We start from the raw sequence: 17,305 nt of genomic DNA, 5'->3' as shown, positions 1-17,305 counted from the left end.
TTATCAGAGTTAAGTGGTCTGTGAGTGCCCTCTTATGGTCAGATTTGTAATGCACACGATAAAGCTCTTTTTGGCCAAAAACATTGTACATCTACATGTGAAATGGAAGCTCACTTTAGCAAACTTTAAAAAAGGGAAATAATTATATAGAATAATATATAAATATTTGCAAACTAAATGGTATGTTTTTGGACACTTAATTGCACATTATTTGTAAACAAATAAACATGTAAATAAGTGTATTCTTAAAAGCACAACACAATATTTTGAAATATTTTTTGTTCCTGATTTATCTAAGGTAGTAAACAAGATGTTGACTTCCAATTCACTACATTAAATACCTGCCCTGCCCTTAAACCGATCATCTTGAGCTGACCAGGCTCCCATTGGAGCGGATTTGAGAGGGCAGGCAAGTCATGTGGGGATCAGAATGCGAAATGTACCATAATCCTCCAGAGGACAAAGAGGGGGAGAGAGAGTAAGTCCTAGTTACCTTTACAGAACATAGACTGCAGGAGTAGACAGAAGAGCTTTGGTGTGCTAGTTCTACACAGTCTCTAAACACTCTTCTAATTCTCAAGTATGGCCCAGGCCAAAAACGATATGAGTTTCAACATGGAGATTTCTAACGACGCTGTCATCCACAGTCCTGTAGGGTCGTGCGTGGAGATGGAGGATCGGAGGACTGGACTGGAGGAAGAGGAGGAAGATGAGGTCGAACTGGCCGAAGAGGTGGACGAGGATATCAACATTGGAGATGATGATGGTGGAGAAAGCAACGCAATGCCCTCAACAGACGTGATCATTCATAAAACAGAGGAAGAGGATAATATGGAAGGTGTAGAGGACAAAGTTAGCCAAGAAACCGTGGTTCTGCAAAATGCTGAAGAGACGGAGGAGGAAGAAGTGAACATAGCCATCAAACTAACAACGCCTGAGCTGAACCTAACAGATGAACTGCCAGCTTCAACACAAACACAAGCTCCAGATCTTCGAAACAAAGCTGAAGAGCTCAGAGGAGCATTGAAAGAACTGGACAAGGACCGCGCAGATCACAAGTTGGCAACGCTGTATGAAGACGAAATGGAAAACGACGAAGCACAGATGCAAACCTTGAGCGAACGGCAGACGGAGGACAAGAAACATCAGGAGCTGCTCCTGTCTGAGGTAAGAGAGTTCACCTGTAGCCTCCTCGAGAAAATAAAAAACAAGTACAGAGACGAGCAAATTCAGCAAGTGGAGAGCGACAGACTTTTACAAGAAGAGGAGCACGAAGAGGTAGATAATGAGGTTGTAAAAAACAATGCAGACAAAGCGACACGGATGGTTTCTAACAGTGAAGGAGAATCGATAGAAGACTTCCAGAGTCTTGGGGAAGAGGAAGAAAGTGTGACATTTGATAATGCTAGCGAGGATCAGTCTACAACCGAAGTGCTTTTATGGGAGGACTGTATAGCAGCTGGAGAGACAGTGCACAACGATGCCTTCGAGACAAGTAGTGATGAAAAGACCACTTATAATGCACCAGAAGAAAGGTCTGCAACAGAGCAACTATCAACTGATATGACTGGTGGAAAAATAGAAGAGATGGACCAGAATTCAGATCAGTTGGAGGAAAGCATCACGCAAGAGTATGAAAGACTAGAGTGTATTGACACCAAACTGGAGAAATGTGAAAACATAGTTGGAGATACCGAATCTCCTATTGTCAATGGAGCTGAGGAGACAATAGGAGCTGATAAAGAGGTAGAAAGCGTCGAAAAGATTCAAGATGATGCTCAAAGAGTTGTAGAGATTACAGAAGAGCGGGTCAAGGAGGAGGAGCTTCTCATGGAGGAGGGAAGCTGTACAAAGGCGGAACAGCCACTTGATGAGCCAGAGGTTGTAGAGGAGGGGGTGGGGAAGAAGCAGGAACAGCTGGGCAACAGCAAACCAGAGGTCGCAGAGGGAGGTGGAGATGCAAAGGAACAGCCAAGACAAGAAGTGGCAGCACCTGTAGAGGAGGGGGCGGGGAACTGGCTAGAAGAGCTGAAGGCTGTCATTGAAGATGAGCCCAGGAGGAAAGCCCAGGCAGGGCGTAAAATCACCATACCTGCCTGGATGAAGGCCAGCGAGGGCTCAGATGCCCATTTCCAAGAGCTGGCGAAGCCCCTCTGCAGTCGGGTCAGAGGCGTGAGCGGGAGCAGTGAAGGGGACGTGAACATCAAGGCCAAAGTTCAAGAGGTCAATATGGCCAATGGATGCCCTGGGCTACCAGCTGCTGTACTTCAACAGAGAGAGGAGAAAAACCCGGAAAATAAGACAAAGATGGAGAATCCAGCTCAACAGGAGGGCAATCCCCATGACCTGCAGATCTCCCTCTATGTGAAGGTACCCACTACTGTTAATAGCCAGATGGTGGTCTACATGCATCTGTATATAGGTGTATTAGAAGTTAGTTTTAAGCAAGGTTGTTACATAACCCTGAGTTCAAACGTTTGGAGTCAGTGAAAAGTTAATGCTTTTATTTATAAGGATGCATGAGTAAGAGTAGATATTTATAATGTTACAAAAGTGTTCAAACAAATGCTACTTTTGAACATTCCATTCATCAAAGAATCCTGAAAAATCAAATGTATCACAGTTTGCACAAAAATATGGAGCAGTTAAATGTTTGTAACAATGATAATAATAATCAGAAATGTATCTTGAGCAGCAAATCAGAATATTTCCATGATTTCTGACGATCATGTGACACTGAAGACTGGAGTAATGATGCAGAAATAAAATACATTTAACATATATTTACTTAAAAAAAAACATTTAGATTGTAATAATATTTCCATAATTTTTACTGTTTTTTTTAAATGCAGTACCCTTTTGTTATTGTTAACTAAAAACCAACTGATAATTGAAATAAAATAACAATTATTAGTTAACTGCTAATTAATAATTTATCATTTTAAAATAAAAGATTCTGAATAATAAAAATAATTCAAAGGAAATTAAATAGAATGAAATAGTAGGCCTATATAGTAAATAAATATTATAAAATGTTGGTGGGAACTGATCACTGAGGTACATTTAACATACATATAAACTGTCAAAAGGCAAACACAATTCAGATATGAATAGAAACGCTGACAGAGTCTTATTTTAGGGATGACAATGATCAGGCCTTGTACAGTTTCCTACAATGACAGCATGTCCTTCTGCTCAGCAGATGGTCTTACTATCACTAACCCTAATTGCATTAGTGTCTTTGCTCTACTGGTCAACTGGTCTGTCAACCCGCTTCTAGAAAACCAGACTGTAATTCCCAGTCCAGGCCATTGTTACTGGAACCAGTCGGTTTAGCTGCTTATTGTTGCAGGTGCATTAACAAATAAAATATACCTTATACTGGTAGCCAATGCACTTTAACTGGCCTTAAATGCAAGATTATTATTCAACACTGATCTGACAAGAAACTGCAACAGCTTAAACTCAGTTGGAAACAGTGGTTGATTTGATATAGACTGTATATCTTAAGGTTCAAGCCTAAGTCTGAAGTCATGTTGTGGTGGGCTGCTGCTGATATAATGCACTTAGTAAATTGAGATTATTCTCGGCTGTTGTTGAGCTGATGGATTGATTGGTGAGCTAAAAATAAAACTGAACACAACCCACGGCGGTGTTTCTTTCTTAATTCTAGAACGCTCTAATAGAAACTACCATATAAAGTGTCCTATCAACAAACATTAGAAAAGAACTGGCTTTAGGTCGCACTTTTGCAATTAACTTCTATTGCCTTGACGTCTTTATCAAAGATTATGCAACATTATAGTGCAAGATAGAAGTGTCTAGACATGTATTTATTTATTTACATTTAAATATGAGTGTGGTTCTTCATCTATAATATTAATCAAACTTGTTCAACTGTTATGTAGACTGAAGTTTACCAAAGATTATGCAATAAAACATACTAAAATGTTATAGATAAAAATAGTTTGGCTCTGGTATTCAGGTGTTAATTTTTTTCTATTTAAAACTACAACATTAGATGGTTTTATTTATTTTAATTTTTATTTATTTTATGTGTTGATTCATGTATATATGTATTTATTTATTTCTACGTCATTTCATTTAACTGTGAGCGGGGCTCTTAATTAAGCAAAACTACAGTAAGAGATTTGTATATTTTTTTGTTTCCTACACTACAGCAATAGCAGTTTTGTATTTAGTTACTTAAATAATTTAAATTTATTATTTTTTATTTAATTTGCATTTTATTTTATTTAAATGCATTAAAATGCATTTTATTTTATTTGTTAGGCTTTGGTGCTCCAATAAGCAAACCTACAGCAAACTTATATTTTATAGTATAGTATTTTATTTTAATTTTTATTTATTTGTTAAACTTTGTCCTTAACCAGCCGATCTACATCAATAGTAGTTTGTTTTATTATTATTTGTAATAAATTATGTAATAATATTAATAATACATAATATTTAAAATAATAATAAATAATTCATTAAATTAATTATAATTATTTTTAATATTTTTTTTTATTTTATATTTTATTTTAAATGTATTTTATTTTGTTTGTTAAACTTTGTTGTTCTTAATCAAGCAAAACAGCAATAGTTTTATTTATTTATTTATTTATTTTATTTTTAATTGTTTGAAGCATTCAGGACAAAGCTCTCACGTCAGCCAAATTCTTGTTGAATGAAGGAGGCTGACCAGCGGGACGTTAAGCCTGGTAAAAATTCACTTAAATCCCACCCGTGTGTTTCTGCAGCGCGAGTCCCGTAACAAAGATGGCCTTTGTGTGCGCTTGAACTCCCACGATCTCACTCTAACATTACAGATCACTAACCAATCAAAACAAGCATCAGTTTGTGTAATATAATTCCTGAATGTGAAAACTCAACCATAGTGATGCTGTGTGGTTTCTAGGCTGGCGTTTATTGCCACACAGTGAAGTTAATGCTACAATTGAATTATTATAATCTAATTGCTGTGCCGTTACAGGTATGCTTGTATTCAAATGTGGCTTATTAAATCAGGTTTTATAATCTGAACTTTCTTTCTTTATTTTTTTATAAACTGACACATACTTTGACATGAGCACAAAGCCTGATTATTAGCAGTAGCCCTTAAAAATGAAGCTCTGCCCTCTGCTGGTGTTATGTTGGTCTGATTTTTTTATCTTCAGGTAGAAATCAGACTCATAAATACAGTAGCACAGCAATAAATCAATCCAGAGATACTGCAAGTACTCTTCATATGGTAATGCATATACTTTATAGCACTGAAAATCATAATAGAGACTCCAATCATCATAAAGAACATTTTTACAGTGTTGATCTGTAAAATGCTTTCATAACACACGTCTCATGAACGGCGTCTCTATTGCTGATAACAATGAACAAACGTCTCAGTGTCTCGTCACATTTGAGCGTTTTTCCCACCCACAGAAGATGAAGACAGACTCTTGTCATTCTGGATGCACAAAGAACCAAGCAAAATAGATTTTTAAACACGCAGAGAGAGCGGATTTGAGTTTTGAGCCATGCAGCCATATTTCACGATGGCTTGGTTTGACGTGGCAGCTAAAAAACTGGGCTTTCCTAGCATTGAGCTGTTTGTGAAGGTAAGACGTTCTCACGCCCAACCTTTGAAGAACTTTGATTTTTATAAATTGTTTTGCATTTGAATAGGAAACTGCAATATTTACTATTGTCTCAAAGTCTCAAACATTGTGGGAAGTTTTCCTAACTACTGTGCTCTGAGCAAACATCTTGTGATGTTTGTCGCTCTAAGCTTATTTAACTCCTTAATGGTTTTTCATATCGGATGAGGTTCAATTATTTACTCAGCATCGTGTTGTTGCAAATATATGAGTTTCTTCAGATGCTGAACACAAAAGAAGATGGTTTAAAAGAATGTAGGTAAATAAAAACTTGATGGTAGCCATGGGGGAAAATATTAAGGCTTCATCAACAAAAGAAGACATTTCAAAGAATTTAGCAACCAAATGGTTGGCGGTAGCCATTGACTTGCTATAGATGTTATATCACCAAAAGAAGATATGTTGAAGCATATTGGTTGCAAAAGCAGGTGACGGTAGCTATTGATTTCATTGGTATGGAAAAAATACTTTGGAAGTCAATGTCTACTATCAACAAAATATGGTATTTTGAACAATATTCATAACTTTAACATAAGCAGTTGTCAGTATAGCCTTTTACTGATTAAGTCCAAATCTAACATCAACAAAAGAAAATAATTTCTGAAATATTGGTATCCAAACAGTTGAAAGTAGCATTGATTTCCATAGTATGGAGAGGGGAAAAAAATACTATAGAAGTCAATGGCTTCCATCAAAAAAAGAAAATATTTTGAAGAATGTTGGCAACCAAATGGTTGGCGGTAGCCATTGACTTACTATGGTTGTTATGTCACCAAAAGAAGATGTTGAAAAATATTGGTAACCAAGCAGGTGATGGTAGCTATTGACTTCTGTCGAATGGAAAAATACTCTGCAAGTCAATGGCTACCGTCAACAAAAGACAATATTTTAAAGAATGTTGGTAACCTTTAACTGTTGACGGTAGCCATTGACTTCCATGGTATGAAAAAAACACTAATTAAGACAAAAGCCACTATCAACAGAAGAAGATATTTTGAAGAATGTTGGCAACCAAACATTTGATGGTAGCCATTTATAGTTATACTATAAAAAAATATTTTGCTATATATACTAAAGATACTATAGAAGTAACAAATATACAAGTCAATGGATACCGTTAACTGTTTAGTTACCAACATTATTCACAATATATTATTTTGTGCTTAACAAAAGAAAGAAGCTGTTAGGGAAAAAGTGGAGGAAGAGTAAATAATTTTTTTCTTTGCCTGATGAACCTTTTTTCGTCTTTTAACTGATGTGTAACAAGACGATAAAGAAGCTTGTTTGGATTCTGAAGTATTCTAAGTGTAAATCATTGAGTCGATAATCACATAAAGTAATTACTTTAGCCAAATGTATACCGTTGCATATTTAAAACACTTATAATAATAATATATATATATATATATATATACAGTATTGTTCAAAATAATAGCAGTACAATGTGACTAACCAGAATAATCAAGGTTTTTAGTATATTTTTTATTGATACGTGGCAAACAAGTTACCAGTAGGTTCAGTAGATTCTCAGAAAACAAACAAGACCCAGCATTCATGATATGCACGCTCTTAAGGCTGTGCAATTGGGCAATTAGTTGAAAGGGGTGTGTTCAAAAAAATAGCAGTGTCTACCTTTGACTGTACAAACTCAAAACTATTTTGTACAAACATTTTTTTTTTCTGGGATTTAGCAATCCTGTGAATCTGGCTTGAATTCAGAGTTTGGGGGTCGTCTCACAAACTGCCTGTGGCCCTTGGACCCAAAACGAACAATTTTACTCTCATCAGTCCACAAAATGTTCCTCCATTTCTCTTTAGGCCAGTTGATGTGTTCTTTGGCAAATTGTAACCTCTTCTGCACATGCCTTTTTTTTAACAGAGGGACTTTGCGGGGGATTCTTGAAAATAGATTAGCTTCACACAGACGTCTTCTAACTGTCACAGTTCTTACAGGTAACTCCAGACTGTCTTTGATCATCCTGGAGGTGATCATTGGCTGAGCCTTTGCCATTCTGGTTATTCTTCTATCCATTTTGATGGTTGTCTTCCGTTTTCTTCCACGTCTCTCTGGTTTTGCTCTCCATTTTAAGGCATTGGAGATCATTTTAGTTGAACAGCCTATCATTTTTTGCACCTCTTTATAGGTTTTCCCCTCTCTAATCAACTTTTTAATCAAAGTACGCTGTTCTTCTGAACAATGTCTTGAACGACCCATTTTCCTCAGCTTTCAAATGCATGTTCAACAAGTGTTGGCTTCATCCTTAAATAGGGGCCACCTGATTCACACCGGTTTCTTCACAAAATTGATGACCTCAGTGATTGAATGCCACACTGCTATTTTTTTGAACACACCCCTTTCAACTAATTCAACTAATTGCCCAATTGCACAGCCTTAAGAGCGTGCATATCATGAATGCTGGGTCTCATTTGTTTTCTGAGAATCTACTGAACCTACTGGTAACTTGTTTGCCACGTAGCAATAAAAAAATATACAAAAAACCTTGATTATTCTGGTTAGTCACATTGTACTGCTATTATTTTGAACAATACTGTATATATATATATATATATATATATATATATATATATATATATATATATATATATATATAAAAAAAACCTTTTAAATATATTCCATAATGTCATGATTATCCTGGATATTCTGTACATCTTGGAGCTTAACTATTTGACGATTAAAAAAAACAAAGGTAATTTAAGTAATTTATATTTTAAACTTCATTTTAAAAGTCTTCATGCATTAAGCCATGCAGAGCAAACTAAATCAAAAGTCTCTTGAAGAGCATTGATGGGATGTGTGTGTGTGTGTGTGTGTGTGTGTGTGTGTGTCTCAGGCCGGCAGTGATGGAGAGAGTCTCGGGAACTGTCCGTTCTCTCAGAGACTCTTCATGATCCTCTGGCTGAAAGGAGTCATCTTTAACGTCACCACTGTGGACCTCAAGAGGTGAAGCACAGAACACACAGATAAAGACACGGAAACACACACAAGAACACACACTTTACCATTAGAAGACGCTCCTGACGCTCACACCCTCAGGTTGAATCTATTGTATTAACTGATCAAATGTATCGAATGCAATAGAAACTAATGTTTTTAAAGATTCCATTTCAATTTTGAACAATATCCAGAAATTCTCTTTATTAATATTAATATTTATTAATGATAGTATTTATGAATTTTTTTAATTGACTTTCATTTTTGAAGTTTACATTTAAATTTTAGTTTTATAAAATTTAATGTGAGCTTGTGACATTTTATTTAAAAATGTATTATTACTTTTTCAAAAAAAAAAAATTGAGCTCTTATCGATTATTATTTATGTTTTAGTAATTCGTTACTAATCTGCTTTTGTTATTTTTAGTGTACATTTTTTCAGTTTTAGTTTTCGTAATTTTAGTATTTCAAATAAACACAATTCATTTCAGTTAGTTTATCTTTTTCATCTAATATTTATTGCATTTGTTTTATTTTATTTTATTTTAGCTTAATTTTATATTAATTTATAGTACATGAAAAAGTGCATAAATAACTAGACAAAATTACATTTTTAATTCAAAAACTAAATTAGTTATTAAATGCAAAAATGCAAAAATGCAAAAATAAAACAATTTAAATTAGAAATGAAGATGTGCTTCAATGACATCATTTTCATTTATTTACTTTTTCTTATGGTATAGCGTCCCATTTCAAATGGCGTGCACTTTTAGCCCACATACACTGGATTTGGGCATCTCTGCTGTAGTTTAAGTTAACAGTAGCAGCACTGATGACGGCAGGTTTGTTGATCCGTGTCACACAGAAAGCCGGCGGATCTGCAGGACCTCGCTCCAGGAACCAACCCTCCATTCATGACCTTCAACGGAGAGGTGCTTGTGGACGTCAACAAGATCGAGGAGTTTCTGGAGGAACGACTGGCTCCACCACGGTACTTACTATTACCTCACATCCTTATTACATTCCCTAAAGATTCTCCAGAATTAACCCTGGTGCGCTTTTTGAAGATTCCCAAAGCTGGCAGCGAAGCATCCTGAATCCAACACAGCAGGAATAGATGTGTTTGCCAAGTTTTCTGCCTACATCAAGAACCCTCGTAAAGAAGCTAAGGAGGGTGAGTTTAATCGGTTTTATCGCAGATTGTGAAGTGATGCTCTTTTGTAATTCTGTTTTGATCTGGTGTTTGGTTGAAGGTCTGGAGAAAGCTCTTCTGAGGTCTCTGAAGAGGTTGGATGAGTATTTGCAGACGCCGCTGGCCGAGGAAATAGATGCCAGCAGCGTAGATGATGATCCCGGTGTGTCCACACGCAGTTTTCTGGATGGACCGGACCTCACGCTCGCCGACTGCAACCTGCTGCCCAAACTACACATCATTAAGGTATTTCCTTTCCTTCTTTGCCATCGCTCATGCTATGACTTGTCCTGCCTTTCTCTGTTCACAAATTTTAGAGCTAGTATTTTATTTGGCATGCACACATTTTATCGCCTCCATGCTCTGAGTTACAGATTGTTGCCAGGAAGTACAGGGGTTTTGAGATTTCTGCCGAGATGACCGGGGTTTGGAGATATTTGAACAATGCGTACAAGAGAGAGGAGTTCATGAACACCTGCCCTGCTGAGCGCGAGGTCGAGTTCGCTTACCTGGACGTCGCCAAGAAGATCAAATAGTTCAGGATGACCAGACAATCACTGGTAGCTCAGAGCAACGTCACATGCTTGTGTGTGTGTGTGTGTGTGTGTGTCTGTGTGCATGAGTGTGTGTGTGTGTGTGTCTGTGTGCATGTGTGTGTGTGTGTGTGTGTGTCTGTGTGCATGAGTGTGTGTGTGTGTGTGTGTACATGTTTGTGCGTGTGTGTGTCTGTGTGTGTACATGTGTGTGTGTGTGAATGTGTGTGTACGTGTGTGCGTGTGCATATATGTGCATGTGTGTGTACATGTGTGTGTGTGTGCATGTGTGTGCATGTACATGTTTGTGCATGTGGATGAGTGTGTGTACATTTTTGTGCGTGTGGATGTGTGTGTGTGTACATGTTTGTGCATGCACGTGTGTGTGTATGTGTGTGTGTGTACATGTTTGTGCGCGTGGATGTGTGTGTGTACATGTTTGTGCATGCATGTGTGTGTGTGTGTGTGTGTGTGTGCGTGTGTGCACGCGCGTGTGTTTGTGCTTGTGTGTGTTCATGTTTGTGTGTGCACATGTGTGTGTGTGTGTACATGTTTGTGCATGCACGTGTGTGTGTGTGTGTGCGTGTGTATGTATGTATGTGTGTGTGCGTGTGTATGTATGTATGTGTGTGTGCGTGTGTGTGTCTGTGTGCACGAGTGTGTGTGTCCATGTGTGTGCATGTGTGTGTGTGTGTGTGTGTGTGCACACGCGTGTGTTTGTGTGTGTTCATGTTTGTGTGTGTGGATCTGTATGTGTGTGTGTTTGTACATGTTTGTGCGTGTACGTGTGTGTGTGCATGTGTGTGTGTGCGTGTGTGTGTGTGTGTGTGTGTACATGCTTGTGTGTGTGTGTGTGTGTGTGTGCGTGTGTGTGTGTATGTATGTGTGTGTGTGTATGTATGTGTGTGAGTGTGTGTGTGTGTGCGTGTGCGCGTGCGTGTGCGTGTGTGTGCGCGCGTGTGTGTGTGTACGCGCTCACTGGTGGAGCTGCACTAATACTACGGTATATTGATCATAAATCAGTAGACTGGCGTACGTTTTCCTTCAATCAATGGCAGGACCAGGGAAATAGTATAAGACCAGACGCAGAGATCAAATACTCCTAACAATCATAGATTATATACTGTAGATAGACTAGAGATGGTACCTTCCTTATATTCACCAAGGCCTTGACCAAATCTAAATCACCTTTAAGCTATGGATCTCTATATTTCTGGATTTTTTGAATTATTTGAATTTTTACTTATACGCTTCTTCTGGTCAGGCCAGTATTTTTTCACATATTTTCTATTTGCATTTTATATGTTCCTTTTACAATATCACCATATAGGTTTAATGAAACTCTCCTTTCGTATCATCACATGAGGCTATTACGCACACGTTTACCAATCACATTATTGATTGTAATTCCAAGTTTAGGATGAAACGGCTTCTTCCTTTATATTTGATGGTTGTTGATGCTGTTGTTTTAACCGATGCACAGAACTTGTTAAAACACGCTTTTTGTGCAACTCTGTAACCTTGCTTGAACGCCTTATGAAGCTCTGACGAGAAGACTTTAATTAAACTAATCAGAATTCATCATTAAGTCTCCGTGGTTTTTAATTTCCTATCCCCGAGTGAAGAATGAGATCTTGATACGCTGGGTCTCTTGTATTCTGTGGACGTCACCCAAGCAAACAGCAGCTCTTTGAGCGATCGGATCCATCTCAAAGACGTAATATCAACAGCTTGTCTTTCACATGCGTTTGAGCTCGGAGAACCTGTGCAAACGCTCGTACAGTGACGCACGTCTAATGCTGCAATGATCACCGAGAGAGATATCTGTAGAAAAATAAAGTTCTCTTTATTATCACAGTATTTTTTTTGCATGCTTTTTCATTTTTATTGGAGCTTGCAACAACGAAGAAGGTTGTTGTAGACGGAAGGTTAAGAGCATTTCGTGCACAAAGTCAAAGGTACACACGTCACAGAGGTCAGAGGGGTCAGTCGTGTTATTAACGGTCCTGTGAGCATCTCTGTTTGAGAACAGGATTTGTTGCTTGGTGAAACCAGCTGCTCTTCTCAGTTCTGAGAGCAGTACTTCCAGAAGCACACTGTTTTTGAAGAAACATCAACAGTTTATTAAATTTTTTATCATGCACATTGAAACTTTTGTTATCCAGAGCGGTTGGTTTGCATCTTACCTCGCTTGTTGGTTTTCTTAGCTGACGGAAGAGACTTTTTCAAGGCTTTGGGATCCATTTGGTCAGTGCTGACCTTCGGTGAAATCCCAGCGCTGTCTAAAGTGGTCGCTGTGGTGGATTTCAGGTTTCCATCTGTAACCGTCTGCAAATTAGAAAACATGATTTATAGCAGAAGCACACATCTGAGGTTTTATATATTCATGCTGTAAATATCATTTATTTATTTCAATATCTGAACATACCATTTTGTTCTTTTTTCCAGTACTTCGTCCATTACTATTTCCTTTGAAGATAAAAAAAAAATAATAATATAAATAAATAAAAGCAAGATTTAAATTGAACTAAATTGCATTCAATGTCATGCTGAAAATGTTTTTGAAAGAAGTCTCTTTTGCTCACTTAATTTCTTTAATCCAAAATACTAGTGTTATTATTATTTATATCCTATTACAATATTAAGATTTATTTTATATTTTTAGTTTTAAGTTTTAGTCCATTTTAAATTATGCTTTTTCATTTTTTTTTAAATAGTTCTATTTGTTTTAGTAATTTTAGCTAAAGCTTTATTTCAAACAGTTGCAAAGACAACATTTGTTATTATTTAAAAAAAAATATATATATATATTATTATTGTTTTAGTTTTTATTTAGAATTACACTAATAGAAAAAAAGATTTTTAAAATTGTGAAATATTATTACAATTTAAAATAGCTATTTTAAATATATATTAGTTAATATATATTAAACTGTAATTTATTTCTGTGATGCACAGCTGTATTTTCAGCATCATTCCTCCAGTCTTCAGTGTCACATGATCTTTCAGAAATCATTCTGATATGATGATTTGCTCAAGAACTATTTCTGATTATTATCAGTGTTGAAAACAGTTTTTGACTGATTTAAAACAGACAAAATGACATCAGTGTTTGACACACCTCTGGTTATGAAGGTGATCCGATGGCTCAGTGTGCTGTTCATTAACTGCTGAAGCTCTTGGAGTGCACCCAGCATCTTCCCCAGCTCCTCTCGAGCGGCTGACGGAGCGTCGCTGAGCTCGTTTGAGTCCATCAGCTTTGACAGACTGAACCGTCTGTTCTTCTCTCCTCGCTGCTCGTGTGAACCGCTCAGAGATCCGTCACCAATCTCCTCGTGTCCATCAGAATGAAGTGTCAGTGTCTTTAATGGATTATTGGCACCTGTGTCTAAGGTACTCGTCGCTGTAATTATTTCGTCTAATGCTTTCATGGCTACAGTTTTTCCATCTCCGTCTGGAAATGTCGTCATTGATCTGGTCTTCAGTAGCTTCTCGAAAATCCTGGTCGCTTGTGCTGCATTACCCTCAATATTCCTCTGTGGATCTGGGAGAAAAATAGCAATACTTAGCATTTTTATATCCGTTAAAGCAACTGTACACGACTCTGGAGCCACTTTCAGTTATGTGTCTTTCTCGTAGAATTTAAGTGTACTATCAAAATGATTTTAAATAGTAAACAAACTTTTACAAAGCTTTAAATGTAATGTTTCCTAGCGCTCGAAACACCACATGCTTGTGGTCAAAACTGTGTAAATGCAACAAAACTCATGCATAAATATGTTTTTGTCTAAACATGCCAGTTAGAGACTAATATTAGTGACTCCTTCAATAGATCACTGTCCCAATGACAAAACACTGAGATTTCGTAACAAGCAACAAAGTATGGTTTACAGAAATCATGAGATTTTTTTGTCTTTTTGATATGCTCCAAAATACAGGTTTAAAAGAATTGATTGGCAAAGGACACAAAACTTTTGACTTCCATCATACAGACGAAGAATACAATGGAAGTCAATGGAGAACGGACCAGTGTTCTTCAAAATATCGCCGTATGTGTTTCACATGAAAAAAGAAAGTCATGCAAGATTGAAAAAACACAAAGCTAAAATTTTTGGGTGGACTAACCCTTTAACCTCCATTCCTTTGGAGCTCAATGGAATGCAATTTAATTAGTCTCAGCTGCAGTAAAGTGTTTGCATGTCTCTAAAAATTCCAGTTTATGGTTGGTACCAGAATGATGCATCCCTTCTGAAAGGGTCTGTCTCATTTAGTGGCGTACCGAGACACCGAATTGTTCCCATACCCATAGAAACAAGTCAATGGGAACGCCAATGCACTGAAACACCCAAACTTCAAACAACCCTTAAAAGGCCTTTTCTTGGCTTGGACAAACATGCAAGATATAAGAGATGATAAATGCCTTTTGTCCTCATCATCATTCTGATCTTAGAGGTGGACAGTGACAAAGCGCTTGTTCACACTCGTGTACAAACACATGTGGAGCCGCTCTCTGCCCGAAGCCGTGTTTACAGAAGTCTTGGGGAAGACAGCGAGTTGTTAGGACGACCGCAGTGCGTCTCGCTGATGTCACATGTGGGGTTTTTGGACTCAGAAATGCAAAAAAAAGTGGTATTATCACCCTCATTAAAGGCAGTCGTGACATTGTTGCAATAAAAAAAAAAGTGCACCAGATTCCATACATGCATATGGTTCTAAATCAGCATGAACTGCATTATAGTGATTATTTTAGCAATAGTGCACTTATTATTTTAACACTGTTTGTGCATGTGCTAGCAAAAATGTTCTTAGAACGCATCGTAACGTGTGTTAAAGAAACATTCCGAGAACGTTATTAAATGTCACATAACTTCAGGCAAACATTCTATTAATGCTACTGGAAGAACGTTGAGAGAACCTTGACGGAACATTCCGAGAACGTTTCCTGTTAGCTGGTTTATTATTGCATGGTGGAGATACTGTGCACGGTGCACATCTAGGTCGAGAAGTTCTGTAAGAGCATCAGAATTAGCCTACATGAGATCCGCGGAGACTTACTGACCTCATTCATAAACCTGTTTGAAACCCCTGAGCCAATTTTAGCTGGAGACCTGAATGCGAAGGCAGATTTAAGGTTTGCACACACACTGGAAGTGCGGACAGCACAAGACCAACAGAAGAGCACAAGAGCCGGCGCCACTGGACTAATTACCTTGGTCCAGAGCCATCTCTGAGTCTGTAGGCTTGACAACAGTGAGACGAACATCTCGCAGGATGGAGAAATCACAGATGAGATCTCATTAATATCTCTACGCTCTTAAAAAGAAAGCTTCTTTATTGGCATCAATGCTTCCATTAAGAACCATTCTGATCCACAAAAGATTCTTCAAGGTAACATGGAGAAAAGTTGCACCCACCAGAATGTTCCTTGGGGAACCACAAATAGTTCTTCTATGGCATTGCTGCAAAAAAAGCCCTTTTTGCGGCTGTCCTACTCTTACTGCATGATAAACCTTGACTCATATGATTGTGTTTATACTTCTGAACGATTCTCGAGACATTTATAATGCATTCAATCTTTTAGATTTGTTTGCAGGACCATGCAGTTAGAATAGTGCTCCTGATGGGTTTTGGTGAATTTTACATTGTTAACACTGATGCTGTTTCTTACTGTGAGTCAGTCTGTATTGTATAAAGCACTACAGAAATATATCTGACTTGACTTGGGTCAGAAATATGGCAAGGCACAACAGTGCAAAAAAAAACAAAAAAAATTAAAACAAGATACATTTATTTGTGGAAAATGACTCAAAATATAAAGGCTTGTATTTTGCTAAATCCAATAAAAAATATGTCAGTGGGGCAAGAAAAATATCCTTGTTTTTCTTTTGAATTATTTTATTTTTTTCCCTTGTTTTAAACGTTAACTCACTTAATTTTACAAGATTTTTCAAAACTGAATATCCAGACCAATATGGCCATTTTACTTCCCAAGTAAATGTCTTTATTTAAAAAAAAAATACTGGGAAATAAAATCATTTTTGCATTGAAACGCCAAGGTCATTAGTTCATTTCCCACAAAGTGCATGCACTAATCAGGCTAAATGTATACATGGAATGCACTGTCACTAGATTTAGATAAAAGCATCTGAATGTAAAGTGTGAGCTGGTTTTGACCTGTCTCACCTCCATCGGCCGGTTCTCCAAAAGCATCTGGATCTCCAGGCGTCAGCGGAGCAGCATCCAACACCGAAGCGACAGTCAGCAGAGCAGCCGTGGTCAATAGATTCAACATGCCCAGCTGAAACATCTCAGTGACCTGAAGGTTTGAACGAGATCAGTCTTCTGTTGCACTCTTTGGCTCTGATGCGCCTCTAAGATGAGAAGGCTTGTCGAGTGTGTTCACTTTACAGTGTTTTACGCCGCGCTTCCTCTGCTGTCACACCGCATCCACCGGGCCTTTTAAAACCAGACACCCACACTGTCACCGTCCAATCAGGCGGCTCATCCCTCCCTGCCATGTCCAGGCGTGGCGTGACATTTGGGGCCGTGTTTGGTGTTGGGGTCTCCATTGTGAAGGCGGCGGCAGGCTGTGGACCCTTCTGCGTCAGAGGCCCTTTTTACTCCGGCCCCTGTGCAAACACATTAAGAAGTGCCTTATCACTGCTTACACAGCAGCACACCGATGACTCTGTGCACTCCTCCACGGGGTCAAAAGGGCCAAACCCGAATCTGGACCACGTCTGATGTGTGCGCCAATGCAAATAGTCTTCATGCATATGAGAAGAAATTAGCATGAGTTGAAGTGAAGAAAAACGAGAAAACAAATGCACTGGCTTTATATGATCAATCATACTTTTTCAAAATTAAACAGCAATTTACCTTTCCTTGTGTTGTGATGTCATCACATCACTTTTAGTATTTTTCCGTATTATTTATTCATATTTTGAATTAGCTTTAATATTAATACATA

At 37.8% G+C, this 17,305-nt stretch overlaps 2 protein-coding genes across 4 annotated transcripts; one reads left to right on the top strand and one right to left on the bottom strand.

Annotated features, from left to right (window-relative positions):
• The first annotated feature begins 357 nt into the window (after positions 1 to 357).
• On the top strand, positions 358 to 10,502 carry LOC113044612 (chloride intracellular channel protein 4). Of its 3 annotated transcripts, XM_026204736.1 has the most exons (7): positions 358 to 478; positions 648 to 2,370; positions 8,510 to 8,619; positions 9,476 to 9,601; positions 9,678 to 9,784; positions 9,864 to 10,048; positions 10,177 to 10,502. In XM_026204736.1, exons 1-7 carry the CDS (start codon positions 417 to 419, stop codon positions 10,336 to 10,338), a joined length of 2,475 nt encoding a protein of 824 aa, XP_026060521.1. In that variant the 5' UTR covers positions 358 to 416; the 3' UTR covers positions 10,339 to 10,502. The 3 variants fall into 3 exon arrangements, with proteins under 3 accessions (XP_026060521.1, XP_026060520.1, XP_026060522.1); XM_026204735.1 differs by lacking the exon at positions 358 to 478 and having other exon boundaries at positions 485 to 2,370; XM_026204737.1 differs by lacking the exons at positions 358 to 478; positions 648 to 2,370 and adding an exon at positions 5,179 to 5,618 and having other exon boundaries at positions 10,177 to 10,501.
• Positions 10,503 to 11,599: 1,097 nt separating this feature from the next.
• LOC113044610 (uncharacterized) lies at positions 11,600 to 17,081 on the bottom strand. Its single transcript, XM_026204734.1, has 5 exons — positions 16,519 to 17,081; positions 13,457 to 13,879; positions 12,764 to 12,804; positions 12,522 to 12,663; positions 11,600 to 12,431 (listed from the first exon to the last, which is right to left on the bottom strand). Exons 1-5 carry the CDS (start codon positions 16,640 to 16,642, stop codon positions 12,400 to 12,402), a joined length of 762 nt encoding a protein of 253 aa, XP_026060519.1. The 5' UTR covers positions 16,643 to 17,081; the 3' UTR covers positions 11,600 to 12,399.
• Positions 17,082 to 17,305: the final 224 nt, after the last annotated feature.

Source organism: Carassius auratus, chromosome 26 (genome assembly GCF_003368295.1).
Source record: "Carassius auratus strain Wakin chromosome 26, ASM336829v1, whole genome shotgun sequence".
In the NCBI taxonomy this organism is placed as follows: domain Eukaryota; kingdom Metazoa; phylum Chordata; class Actinopteri; order Cypriniformes; family Cyprinidae; genus Carassius; species Carassius auratus.
The sequence above is the reverse complement of the archived record's forward strand: the minus strand, read 5'-3'. Positions and strand labels throughout refer to the sequence as shown.

Excerpts from the sequence above, each read along its gene's own strand:
- LOC113044612 (XM_026204735.1), top strand. The coding sequence starts at position 583 with ATGGCCCAGGCCAAAAACGATATGAGTTTCAACATGGAGATTTCTAAC. Across the intron at positions 8,620-9,475 it reads ACCACTGTGGACCTCAAGAG|AAAGCCGGCGGATCTGCAGG; the intron begins GTGAAGCACAGA and ends CGTGTCACACAG. Across the intron at positions 9,785-9,863 it reads TCGTAAAGAAGCTAAGGAGG|GTCTGGAGAAAGCTCTTCTG; the intron begins GTGAGTTTAATC and ends GTTTGGTTGAAG.
- LOC113044610 (XM_026204734.1), bottom strand. The coding sequence starts at position 16,642 with ATGTTTCAGCTGGGCATGTTGAATCTATTGACCACGGCTGCTCTGCTG. Across the intron at positions 12,664-12,763 it reads CTGGAAAAAAGAACAAAATG|ACGGTTACAGATGGAAACCT; the intron begins GTATGTTCAGAT and ends TCTAATTTGCAG. Across the intron at positions 12,432-12,521 it reads TAAGAAAACCAACAAGCGAG|TGTGCTTCTGGAAGTACTGC; the intron begins GTAAGATGCAAA and ends CTTCAAAAACAG.